The sequence below is a fragment of the Seriola dumerili genome, unplaced genomic scaffold (genome assembly GCF_002260705.1).
Source record: "Seriola dumerili isolate Sdu_G_001 unplaced genomic scaffold, Sdu_1.0 BDQW01000068.1, whole genome shotgun sequence".
Classification (NCBI taxonomy): Eukaryota; Metazoa; Chordata; class Actinopteri; order Carangiformes; family Carangidae; genus Seriola; species Seriola dumerili.
The window spans coordinates 1,369,703-1,383,895 of NW_019174323.1; the positions used below are offsets into that span (position 1 = coordinate 1,369,703).

At 39.8% G+C, this 14,193-nt stretch overlaps 1 protein-coding gene across 1 annotated transcript; it reads left to right on the plus strand.

Moving 5' to 3' along the window:
• The first annotated feature begins 6,821 nt into the window (after positions 1–6,821).
• LOC111220372 (galanin receptor type 2-like) lies at positions 6,822–8,733 on the plus strand. The gene is made up of 2 exons (XM_022743440.1): positions 6,822–7,162; positions 8,094–8,733. Exons 1-2 carry the CDS (start codon positions 6,822–6,824, stop codon positions 8,731–8,733), a joined length of 981 nt encoding a protein of 326 aa, XP_022599161.1.
• The last annotated feature ends 5,460 nt before the right edge of the window (positions 8,734–14,193 follow it).

Below are 14,193 nucleotides of genomic sequence, written 5' to 3' on the forward strand. Positions count from 1 at the left end.
AGTCTGGGACGCAGAGAGTGAGAGGTCTTGGCGAGAAGCTGGAAACCACACGCAGCTTGCGTGATTGTGGTTCTCTCACAGCCCTCTCTGCTTTTCCCCTTCTACTTCCTCTTGCAGCTCTCTGAAGCACCTGCATGCCTCACTGCTCAACCTTTGTGACCTTTCAACTCTGCTGCAGAGACTTGAGTTCTGATGTCATGTCATCTCTTCTCGGTGGAGTGTGGTCTGCAAGTGTTTGGACAGTAATATTTTTTTATTGTTTTGGCTGCACTTCAGAACATTTAAACAAACTATTTGTATACAGTATGCAGTACTAGTCTCTATGGTACACTCAACACATTTTACTGGTCTACACTGGACAGGAACAGGAAATGGTTAGTGTGCCATCAGGCATCAATCAAACTGTGACTTTAGAGTGCCACTGTCAATCAAACATCATAAATATAAGAGGTTTTATTTGTTCTTTAATTGTTTTCCAATATCTGCATCAAGCTCTCTCACCACCATTTGTAGTTTGTTTAACTTTTTTGCAGTCGTAAGTAGTTCCCCTATTTTCCCAGTGCAATACAAGGGATTTTTTTTGCAATACCACAATTGACCGCTGGGGGAAACTTGGCAACAAGACTGAGTTACTGCATCATATCCAGATTTTTTAATACATTTGTGATTCAGACACTCAAATAAAATGGCGGGAAGCAAAATTAGTTCACTGCGTTGAAAATAGTATCATATCTCAGATACCTTTTTACTGTGATGTGGTTGTGACCTGATTTCTGTCACTGAAGCTGTGGGTGGGGTAACCTGTGCAGATGTCAGGAACCACGCACAGCCTGAGCTGCTGGAAACTGCTCAGTTTTAAGTTATTCATTCATTATTGCGTTAGCTGGAACTGACATGAGTGTATGATGATGTGTACTGCGCCGTTTTCTTGAAATTTTCTAAAGCAAATAGGACATCAAACTGCTTTGCCTTTTATAAAAAGGGCCACATTGTTCATTTGCTATTGATATAAACAACCTCAAATTAAAGCTTCATTTTCAGTGGTGGAATGTAACTGGGTACATTTAACTACAAATTCAAGGTACTTTTACTTTGCCTGAGTATTTTAATCTCAACCCACTTCAAAGTCTGCCTCCACTTTTATATTAGTACTAATATTTGCTCAAACTCAACCAACTACAACAATAAAATTCTACTTACTAATTAATGCATCAATAATAATTGTTTTGATACTTTAAGTTAATTTTGCTCATACTACTTGTATTAAAGGGTCTGAATACCAACACAAAACATGTGTCACTGTCCTAATATGTAACAACTGCACTGTAGATAAAGGTATGTGCAGTATTGACCCTCATGATCAAGCACTACAATATGCGATGATGCAAATAGCCAACAATCACCAACACAACCTTTTTATTTGTGAGGTCATGGCACCGCTTACCTTGCCCAGCTCCCCTATTTCAGTTTCCTGCATCGATTTAGGATCATAACTGGCCTCATAAAAGTTTGAGAGGGGACGTGAGAGCCAAAATCCAGACCCAGCCAGCAAGTTTTAATGGTACAGGTTTATAATGAAACACTCCTTGAGCCTCTCTCCCAAAGCGCTGACGTTATCCACTGGACACACGCGCATATTAAAAGCGCACGCTATTTATAAAGTGTGGGACTATCAGTGAGGCAAGGCGGCAGGGAGTTGAGAGGATGTGTGTGTGTGTGTGTGTGTGTGTGTGTGTGTGTGTGTGTGTGTGTGTGTGTGTGTCGTGTGGTGTGTGTATAAGTGCTCCTAAATGACCATTACCAGGAGGTTTATCTGCCCCGGTTACACTGTGGAGTTTTGTCATGAGGGCTTTTGGACGTTTGAGCGGATGAGCGGAGCACTGTGTTGTTGTAAAGAGCAGATGTTTTGAGGTCACTGCTTCTCGATCTGCCTCCCTGCAAGTGTTGACACTTGTGGGTTGGAGTCATACTTAATGAGGGAATCATGATGTGTGGGTTGTGGCCCATAGGAAACACAGAATGAGCGCCATGGTCGTTCATTTCCTCAAGCACTGATGATTAGCTATAACAGCACCCTGCAGCTCCAGTTCAGGTCTTGAAAAGTCTTGAAAAGCTTTGAATTCAGTTTCCTCAGAAAAATGTTCTAAATTTAATTTACAAAAGTCTAAAATGTTGTTATAACTTGTGGCTGTTGGGAGACAGTTGGAAGATCATCAACTCATAATGGCCAAATTTCAATTTTAGATTTAAACTTAGACTAAAACTTAAATTAACTAATTATTTTCCTTTTGAATTGGTTATTCCATCAATCAATTTTCTACCGCTTATCCGCTGAGTGGTTGTGTCGTTTGTAGTTGTTTTTGGTCTCTTTATGGTCATTTTACATTTCTTTGTGGTTGTTTTTCATAATTTGTAGGTCTTTTGCATCTCTTTGTTGTTTAGAGTCTCTTTGTAGTTGTTTTGCGTCCCTTTGGGATAGCTCTATTTCTTTTGGACAAGAGGCTCTAGCCCAGAGGCCCCCTGCCCCTTCAGGCCCCTGGGCCTGTTCAGTGATCCATACATGGGTCCAGATCACATTAACTGACTGATTATATTAGTAGGAACTATTGTTATTTACAGTTAACAAGTGCTGACATAAATATCAATGAATTCATGTTCTAAATAAATAATTGCAGGCAGTTTGTTTTCTATTATTTTCGACTGGTATGACAATGAAGAGTTATTAAAATTCATTCTGTTTAGCAGTAAAAAGGTCTGAATAAAATCACAAATTGAATTTGGCGAACTCTGCAGAGCCCAGTGTCAGATCAGTCCAACTTCCTGACATTTCCACTTCCATGAGATATTTTAAGACACTCAGGAGGAGCAGTCCTGTTTCAGGTTATGGTGTATTCAGTGCGTCCATGTTGCTCATTCCTGGTCAGAGCCCATTGCCTCCACCTGTCCGGCTCCCACAGGCTCTAATGATTTCTTCTGATTAAAGTTCAAATATTCCCATGTGTGGCCACTACCAGTCTGTGGCGTCTGGTCACCACTCTCACCCAGCAGGCTACTTTCAACATTCCTCAGCTGCCCAGCCAATGAACACACGACAATGATGTCATTTCCTGTTCAGGGGGCTCCTGATATTTCCATTATGGCTAACAGGAAGGTTTTCAGCGCAGAAGACGGTATCACAAACATGACTCAGGTTAGTCTTGATCTGATACCTCTGAGTGTTACCTCCTGCAGTGATAGCAAAACAGGCAGGACAGACAGAAAAACTCTGCAATTGACTTTTCAGTGTTTCCCAGAGCCTGAAATTACACACTGATAAATTATAGTTGATGCACGCAATGCTCCGACAGCTGCAAGCCGGCCACCACTTCAGTCTTGTTTCTTACGCTTCATCAGCTTTAACTAAACGCTCCCAGAGGAGCATCAAGAGAAGACGAGGTCGTCATTTGTCAGTTGTAACTTAGTCTTATCACGACCTGGCAGGACTGACACATGGAAAACCCAATGACTTAATGCATCACAGACGCTTTAAGTACCCTGGTTTCTGCGGACATGATTGGTGGATGCTGAGACAGGAGTAAACATGAAGCACCATCTGTAGCTCTTCTGAGGCAACATCCACTGATGAAATCTCCGAGTGCAATGAGCCACAGCAGGAGCTCAGACAGTGAATACAGTCTAGATGTTGTTCACTGTGCTTCTGCTGCCATCTGCTGGTCAACAGGAGAAAGGGAAGCCTGGTAATAACTCATTTGGTTAACACTTTACTACTTAGCATTTATAAGCAGCATTTATAACAACTGTAACTCCTCCTGTTGACTGCTGTAGTTCATCAATGACATTATAGTAAAACACAACATTATAACAATATAAAATTTGTCCTCATAGGAGAAGACATTGTTAACAAATACTGTACATTCATAGACAATTAAAAATGTCGTTATAGATTCTTACAACTACATTATAATGTGTGATAATAATATATTTATTAAATGTGTATATGCTGTTAATAAATGCTATATAGGGGGACTTAAAGTAAAGTGTTACCTCTGTTTCAAATATTTAGAAACAGATAATAAACTCATGTTGTGACCTTATCAGATTGTCTGAGGTTACCTTATAAACAGTCTGTCAATCAGTTGTGTAACTTATAGATCATATAGATCATATACAAAACAACATCATCTTTTCAAAATTGCTTTTACAAAGTAAGATATTTTCCCTCAGTGGAAAAAGAAAGTCGCAAGAGAAATATCAATGACCATGAATACAAAACTAAACTAAGAAGAATTTAATTTTAACCTTCACTAGATAAAAAAAGTGAACTGATGAAATGGGTATTGTCTTCACACAGAGACAAAAACACATTTATTTCAGTTGAAAGTGTGTAACAATATTTACTGAGGTTAGCAACAGAGAGAGACTTAGATGTAGTGACGTCAGGATTGTGAATGACAGGAATTTTCACAGCGTGGGAAAAGTGGAAATAACAGAGGCAATTAGAGCAGGAGGAAACAACAGACGTTCATCAGCAGGAGAATAAAGGGAAAACGTGAGGGAAAAGCTTACTGAACATTTTCCAGAGCTTCATTTAAATGGACAACATTTAATTCCTGGTGAGATCTTGAAGTAAATATCCATAAAAATGATAATATACATAAGATGACAGGCTGTATGATTACAGGTGAGGTTAACCATCCAACCCACCTAGGGTGATATATACATTGGTCCAAAGGGTAGGAGTACAAGGACGTTACCTTATGTATCATAAATACTGTATCCTCCGAAGCTGCTGCAAGTTGTATGAAAGAAAACATTGAATTATTGTACACGATACAAAATAGATCAATAGTAAAATGATCACAGCATCACATTAAACAAAAATTTTCCATTAATCTTGGGAATGACCGTCAGCAGGATAGACTTTGAGTTTACCGACACGTATGATAAATGATATGATCATGTGCACTCTTTGATTGTTGCTGAACTTCCTCAGACTTCCAGGATGTTTGATCATGGAGTAATTCAGTCTCTCAGAGGAGGAAGTGAACGCACCGAGGCAGCCGCTTCCTCCTGGAGACTCCTGGATAAAAAAAGCAGCCTGTTAAATTTAGTCAAGTCAGGGTGTTTGCATTAGTACAGCTGTTAGAGGAGATTAATGTGTCCCTGTCTGTAGTCATGTGTGTGTTTGCTGGTCTGTGAGTGTATGCATAGTGTTGGGAAAATCTGAGTCAGAAAATGAGGATGAGTGGAGTCAGATAGTGGACAGGCCAAACAGGACATAGGAGGTTGGGGGGGGGGGGGGATCTTTAGAACTCAGACAGTGACAGAGGGGAAATACTGCAGGGATGTTGCTCCAAATTATATGAACAACTGTTGAAGGATTTGTCATGAGATCTGGATCAGACGTTCATGTCTCACTCAGAATGACTTATAATCACTCTGGTGAAGATCTGACTTTCATGCAGCGCCACCATCAGGTCAAAATGTCAACTTGTCCAATAATTTGGTTAATGATCATGTAAAATCAGATTTATTTTGTAGCTTATCTTGCTTTCCTGTGTTTATCTCACTCAGCACTTTATTAGGAACACCATACTAACGCTGGATAGTTCCTCCCTTTGCTCTCAGAACAGCCTCAGTTCTTTGTGACATTCATTCCACAAGATGTTGAAAACATCTTTCACTATTTGCTCATATTTTATAGTCAAAACAACCTGTTAATCAAGAAAATAATTAACAGATTCATCAATAGTGAAAATAATTGTTAGTTACAATTCACAATATTGGGAATAAAGTAGATTAAAGCTCCACACACAACTGTTGTTTTGCGACCACAGTTTGTGTTAGAAAGAAACTGACAAAATAGACAAAGAAAAACAAATTTAATACAAATAGACTGTGCACGTAAATGTAGCCATACTGCAATAAAAAGTTAAGTCCTGCATTAAATAGATATCTGACTCCTGTTGATACTCATGTACTTCAGCAGTCAAGATACTCAGTGTGAGTGATGACGGGTCAGGATTTATGAGAATATCTTGGCTTCGTCTGGACTCATACAGCGTGTATTTTCTCTGCTGCAGTACTTCAGTCTGATCACGGGAGGGCGGGCTGGCGTCATCCTCACCAGACTGAAGTAACACAAAGAGTCAACAGGTGAAAATAACCAGGTGGAGCGTTTGGATATTTCTCCCACATGGTTACTGCTGCAGCAATCCGAAAAACAAAAAACAAAAATAGATACTATTCTAACACATCAGCTATAATGTGCTCCTGCTACTCACTGAGTTTTACTGCAGTTTATACGTCACCAAAACAAAGTGTTGTTCATTGTACTTTAATGTTAGTCTGGATAAATACATGTAATTCTTTCTAATGGTTTTCTTATCACTGTTGCCACATTTTTATTTTCAAACTGCCCAATATGCCTGAATAGCTTCCTTCTTCTTCTCCAATTGTGTTATTATTTTATTATAATACTTCTTATTATTGATTAATTGTTTTTTATCATATTAAAAGCGTCAAAATTAAGATGACGCTTCAGTATTTAAGCCATTTCTCATATATTGAAGACAAATGTTTTCATTTGAAGTTCGTTTAAAAATTGTCAGGGTTTTTTGAGACGATGCCAACCAGTCCGTTTCAAAGCTTGACAGCAGTATCGGCCTGTAACACCGTTACATTACATGAGTTTTCCTGTTGCTGAGTCTGGCTGTGGATGTGTTGCGCGCAAACGAGGCGCGCGCGTCTCCACGAGCCGTGCGTTAATGTAGTCTGACAGAAACCGGAGCGCGTGAATCATGAGTGGATTTAACATAAAGATGGATCTCTCCTCGGTGAACTCCTCCTCGTGGAGAGCGGAGTCGGTGGTCGTCTCTTTGGGTTTTTCAGTCATCTTCCTGGTCGGCACCGTGGGAAACTCTCTGGTCCTCGCGGTTCTATTTCGCAACGGACAGATGAACACCAAGACCACCAACCTGTTCATCCTCAACCTCGGGGTAGCAGATCTGTGCTTCATTGTCTTCTGTGTCCCCTTCCAAGCCACTATCTACACGCTGGATGAGTGGGTGTTCGGACCCGTGGTGTGTAAGGTCGTGCACTTCATCATTTTTCTCACCATGTACGCCAGCATCTTCACCCTGACGGCCGTCTCCCTGGACAGGTGCGTCCACTGACTTTGATACTGTACATACAGAGGCTAGATACAGAACATTATAATTCACCAGCAGGCTGCACAACCAAGAGGAAAATACATATGAAGTTAATGTTACTGTCAGTATTTTTATTAAAATGATGATGATAGATAGATAGATAGATAGATAGATAGATAGATAGATAGATAGATAGATAGATAGAGAACTTCAACAAAAGGAGCTAGTTGAGCAAACCTACAATTTAAAAACCTAATTATGCACAGTACTTTAAAACTATAAAATGAAAAGAATAAATAAAATTAATTAATTCCTAAATCCAGAACATTAAAGCCATTACCTCTGTTCTTCTCAACTCATCAAATAATGACAAATAATATCACCATCATCGGCAGGTCAGCTCAGTTTTGCCTCCTGGTATGCACATCAACACAACCAAGGCCAGATTTCATGGACAGATCAGTTTGATCTGAGTTGAGCATTTACTGCATCTTGTTTTACATGATTGTTTTCCTCTCATAACATCGCTCCCAGCAAATAAGACTGTGTTAATTTGAAGTGACAAATTTCCAGTTTCCATTTAATTTTACAGGTTATAGTTAGCAGAAAAGTCTAGTTTCACAAGGATGTGAAAAACAGAGAGACGATGCCATCAGAGGAGCAGTCAGAGAACCAAACAGACGTGATTTCTTAGAGAGATCTGAAGTATTTTCTGAGCCATCCACACCACAAGAGGATTGATCATTATTTGTGTTTTCCTGCATGAATGTCAGACAAATTTCATTAGTGCATGGACATAAATTTGTGTGTAAGCATCAGAGGAAAACCTCAAACAATACCACAAACAACAGCAGCTTGGAAGCAACATAACCAACACCTTGAATGATTCATACCTGTCAGTAATGAACACCTGGATCACATGTCTTCCCTCTGCTCTTTCAGGTATTTAGCAATTTGCTACCCACTCCGCTCCAGGGAGATGAGAACACCAAAAAACGCCCTCAGCTCCATCTGCCTGGTTTGGGCCTTGTCCTTGGTTTTCTCTGGACCGTATCTCAGCTACTACTCACAGATGGACCTAGTTGGCACTGTGGTGTGTATTCCTGCCTGGGAGTCCAAACCACGCTTCATAATGGACGTTTGCACCTTCATCTTTGGCTACCTCATTCCCGTCCTGGTGCTCAGCCTCACCTACGCGCGCACCATCCGATACCTGTGGACCAGCGTGGATCCCGTAAAGGACATGTCAGAGTCTCGGAGGGCCAGACATAAAGTCACCAAGATGATCATCATCGTCGCTGCTCTCTTCTGCCTTTGCTGGCTTCCCCATCACCTGGTCATACTCTGCATGTGGTTCGGACGTTTCCCCCTCAATCACACTACCTACATCCTCCGCATCCTCTCCCACCTGGTGGCTTACACCAACTCCTGCCTCAACCCCATCGTGTATGCCCTTGTGTCAAAGCACTTCCGAAAAGGTTTCAGGAAGGTTTTCAGCTGCGCGCTGAGGAGGAGAGAGGTCAACAAGGTGCACATCATCCAGGCGGTGAACACGGTCAGCAGTGTGGAGACGTCCAACTAGAAATGGCTTTGAATGAAGAGGAAGAGCCAACTGAACATTATGAACTACAACCAGAGATTGTCTTTGAGTGAACTTCGAGTGTACCTGTCTTTAAGAAAGACCATGTTGAGACAACAGTGGTGAATGAGGAATTCGGGATAGTAAAGGTTGAGTTATTGACCACCTCCAGCAGTTCTATGAATGGAGGGAAGCCTTCAACACAGTGAAGGCCGTGGGATTCTACTGTTTACACCACATTCTGGTAATCAAATTGATCACAAAAGATGTGATGCAGTCATGGTTTGTCCCAATCTACAATGGAGATACGAAGACTCAATCGATCAAGGAAACCCTTCACATTTTCCACCTGACCCCATGACAGTTTAAGCTACTCTTGCAGCATGGCTCTAGGGATGTCCGTTGAACAAAACTTACAACAGATATCCCCACAGGATACATCCTGTGGGGATATCTGTTGTAAGTGGAACACCACCATGAGGTTCACAGTCATGGTTTTGAGTGAAATGCTTCAGAAGTATCAGATGGATTGCCATTAAAATTTGATAAACACATTCATGTTCCCCCCAGGATGAATTGTGATAACTTTAATAATCCATTAACTTTTCATCTAGCATCAACATCAGGCCAAAATTGGTTTAATTTGTCCAATAATATGGTTTATGACCAAATACCTGCAAAATAATTTGTGATTGTTCATGCATTAGCCCTAGTGCTAACCTTGTAGTCACACCAAATATATGCCTAAATTAACTTCTTTGGTTGTGCTGTGTTTTGTAGCAGTTTGTTACCAAATGAAGCCAGATACAAGCAGTGTATAGCTGCTATAAAATGAGCTGAATGCATTGTATTAGTGTTAATATTGGATTATTGTTACATTATTGTCATGTAACTGACAGTAGTGTTGCATTTGCAGCCATTCTGTCAACAGTCTGTTGACACATCTGTATTTCTTTTCCATAAGTGGGAGATATTGATAGAAATTCCTGATATCTCCAACTCTGAATAACGAGTTGCAGGAACGTTTTTTCCCATTCAGCTGCTTGTAGTTACAGTTTAAACTATATGACATGAATGTGGCAAAAGCACTGCTGTGCCTATGTACAGCCTCACAGAACAGCAGGCATAGTTGTAGACTGTTAGTCTTGTTCATCAAGATCAAGAATAAGTGTTAACAAAAGGAAACAGCCACAGTTTATGCTTTAATGGGACAATAAGGAAGTCAGATACCTTGATTTGTGTCTAATCTAGGTTTTTTGTGCCAAAAGATAATAAGCACATGTGGTCAGCATGTGTCACTTATGGTTGACCAGATTTTGAAGTATTTTTCCGAGAAATCACACAAGCGCTGTTTTAAAAGGGCAAGACCCAGGCAGAGAGAGCCCTTCTAATAGAACGTGTCATATAATGAAAATCATTTTAGAGAATTTGATGAAAAGTGGTAATTTACTTTGGGTAAAATAAGCTTTGCCTTTATCCTGTTTAGACACTGAATGAAGGGATAATATCATTTCTGTATCCAGTTTAATCTTTGTAATAACTTTATTTCCATAATACTTTTAGAAAAACAAGTTGCAAAGTGCAACTTATGTTCAAAGTATGTACAGATCAGAGGGAAGTGAAATATAAATTAAATAAAACATTGCAACAAAATCACAGAGCTACAAAGTCTGATGTAGGTACATCGGTGTCAGCCAAAAGGTTTAACAGAATAAGAGTTTGTAGACAAAATGACTCACTACAGTTTTGGTTTCAAAAGCTCAGGCAAGTTTCACAACAACAGGGTCAGTGGTTCAGAATTTGGCTGGAAACAGCCTGAGGAGTCTGAGTAACTGTGGGTGGTGTTGGACTGAAAAGAAAATTGTCAGAACGTTATGCAACCAGCATTTACCAGACAGATTTTCAATCATTTCTGCATAATTCAGCCTCTTGTGCAGAGTCCTCGACAAGCCTCAGTGTTATCTCTAGTGATTTAGACGTTTGGAAATATGCTGCATGATAATTTGTTGTCACTGGAAACCTCAGTGTTATATGTTGATTTATACGACTGGCTTTGCAGTGCAAGTCCTGTCACAGTGTCATGGACCATACAACTTGATTTGGTGTTGTTGTTGTTAATGTGAGATATACAAGATAACTTTTTCTTTGTGGTACATTTATGCAAACAGTATTAATGTGGTGTACAGAACATTATAAAAGTTGAACTAATAAATCCATCAAGTTGTTACCTTCTGTCTGCTTGGCAACACAATGTCTTTCACTTGAAACATGACACGTCCTTTCAAGATGATGTGTTATGCGAGACCCTTCATAGATATTACACCTGTCAAGTGGTTACCTACTACATAAACCCCTTTATAAACCCATTATCCTAGAATCTAGGAGTTTTCCATCTAGGACCTAGGTCCTAGATGGTCCCATAGAAAAACTTGATGAATACACTCTAACGGAGGTGAGCTGGTTACCCATCTTTAAGTCTTTTTATCTTGTAAAACTGAAAAACACCATTTGAAAACACTTCTGATAAATCTTAAATCTCATCTTTGTGTCCTTGTGCAGCATCTTCTTCATCTCATGATGGTGGGCCAAGCAGCAATGGGCTCATTACTGCCCCCATGGCCAGAGGGCGGAAGACACCCATTGGAAAATGACGATTCGTGAGAACCACAGTTGTCATTGCTGTGTTTTACCTCAAGGGGCAACAATGAGCCCATTCAACATTCAAAGACAAACTTTAACAATGTTTAAACTATATGTTTTGGTTTTACAACAGAAACAATTTGAAGGATGAAAACTATCTGGTTGGTTAACCACAGCACCTCCATTAAAGAGCAGCACACAGCTATTTCTGGTTTTTCTATGTTTGTAGCTCTGTTGTAGCTCAAGTCGGTCCTCAGCGTCGTACAGAAACTGTAAGACACATTACTGTCTTTACACTAATCAGTAGTTTTATGTTAACAATGGATCAAATGTGTATTTGTAATGTCAAAGGTCTTTTGTAATGACAAACCCACAGCGAATTATCACCCAGCTGCCAATCCCCTCACCTCTACAGGGTATTTTAGCGTCTTTCAGCTCTTTGTTTTGGTTTTACGACCTACGACTTTACTGTTTTGGTTCACTGTCACTGATCATATCAATCTTGTTTCCAGCAGAAAGCAGCTCTAAAAAGCCACTGTCCTCTACCTGCTCAGCACAAAACAGCAGACAAACACAGTCAGAGAGCAGCTGGTCAACATAGTGGAGCATTTAGCAGCTAAAGAGCCAGAGGGAAATCCTCAGGAGCTGATAGAGCCCAAGAACAGCTAAAAGAGAGGGAACTCTTAGATTAGATTCATCAGGTGGACACAAAAACCACAAAAATGAAGATGTGGATATGACTGTTTGCTAATATGTTTTGCATATTAACTTTATGCAGTGATGACACATGTATATGTGTTGTATTTACAGCTTCTTTCTCTGCCCTCCAGGGGCCAAACAAATTTCAAATAATGGAGCTTTAAATGAAGATCAGTCTAACCTTAATGCGTAGTTCAAGAGTGAAGGACACATTATCAATCACATTTATAATATTGAGTCATAAAAAATGAACCACAAATGTTTTTAGTTGTGAATGTACCATCAGCCCTTGAAAACATATATGTTTAGTCAGTTGTATAGTAAGACATACAGCAAATGTCATAAAAATGTCAAGTATAGTATCGCTAAAAAATGTCTTATAGTATATAGTAATAGTATACTACTATACTATACTATAGATACTATGTATCATAGAGTTATAGACACATAGACATGGCCTCCCCCCAACCCCACCACCACAGTGGGATTTGTTCTGTTGCTCCAGGTACTGACGACATGAGGATACGAACCAACCGCTCCTCGACTGGAGGTGATGATTGTTTTATTTTCATGGGCTGTGTCTGCAGTCATTACCTTACCTCAGAAAAGAAATGTCAAAACAAGGTTCAAACTGTCATCACATCCAAGAAACAATCACATCCAAGCGAAACATACAGAACACAGAGGAGAGGATGTAGGCCTCCAATAAGTGCTATTTAAAACAACTTTGTAACATAGAACAGGAGAGTAGATCAGCCGTGGTCAAGTGTCAGTGATCAATACTTTTTATCACCATGGAAACCAGACCTCAAGCTGCTGAGGTGGTCTCGAAGCCTTGATGATAAAAGTGTCATCTTCACTTCTCTGCTGTCATCCCTAAGATTTCTTTTCAGAACCTCAGGGTTTTTTTTTGTTTATCCAAAAATGAGACAAATCATTTTTCTAATTTTTGTGTCTTCTTCTATAACTGCTCCTGGCTTGATTACAATTTTTAAAAGCAATGACTGACCGATCATTGATTTTCAAAAAGTGATACCTCACTGAATATCAATAGGGCTTTAAACAGCCTGTTTCATGTATGTTTTCCTTACTGTGAGTTATATTTCTATTACACAAAATCTTGTAAACCCCCACCCCTTGACCTTGCTCTTATTGTTGTAAATGATTGTTTGGTTCGGAGAAGACAAACAACAGGCACAGATAACCACGCTGCTGAGGGTTAGTGGTGTAATTCATCCCCCGTGTCCTGTAATTATGTTAATTCTAATTAACATTTTACTAACAAATTATTTGAAATTGAACATAACCACATCATTTGTGATGCTTTTAACATATAGGAAATCACACGACTCGGTTTTATTGAAGAAAGTATTCATATGTAAATGTACGTGATGCTGCAATTATCACGCGCTATTAGAATACAAGTTGAGATACTTCACACTCAAATTCTCCTTCATTCCTGAGTTATTGCACAGTCCAAAGACACCTGTGTATGTCAATTATATCAACATTAAACCACCATTAATTTCTCTAGGGGGCAGCAGAAACAAGCTGAAATACTCACATATTATGGCATGTTATTCATTACCTTTAAGTTGATAGTGAATGTGTATGTGAATGCAAGCGAACAGTTGCTTATAGCAGACATGGAGCAAGGATTCACCTCCACATATATAATCTGACATGCCTCAAACTGATATCGCACAGTCTGACACAGATTGTAGGATTTTATTAGACATCTCTACATCCAAATAACTCACACAATCTTTGCTGCACAGTGCGGCTGTAAGCTGCTAAATGTTCTGTTCGGTTCAGCAGGTAGTTGTTGGCGGTGTCTGTCCGCTGCCTGGTGCTGGGCAGATCGTGTACACAGTTTTGTTTTGTTTTTTGCACTCTAAAATGCTCTGTGGAGCTGAGGTTAACTGCAGGGTCGGGTGATAATTATCTGTGGGTGTGAACCTTTCAAATAAATATATGAAGCTACTGGTTAGAGCTTTACCTTTGACCGTACGTGCTCCTTCTGTCATCATGTTACGTAACGCAAACCAAACACAGTCTACACAATTCCTCTGTTCACATGTAATTTAAGCGTTTGAGTGTTTCTCCACAAACACAAAGGTTGCA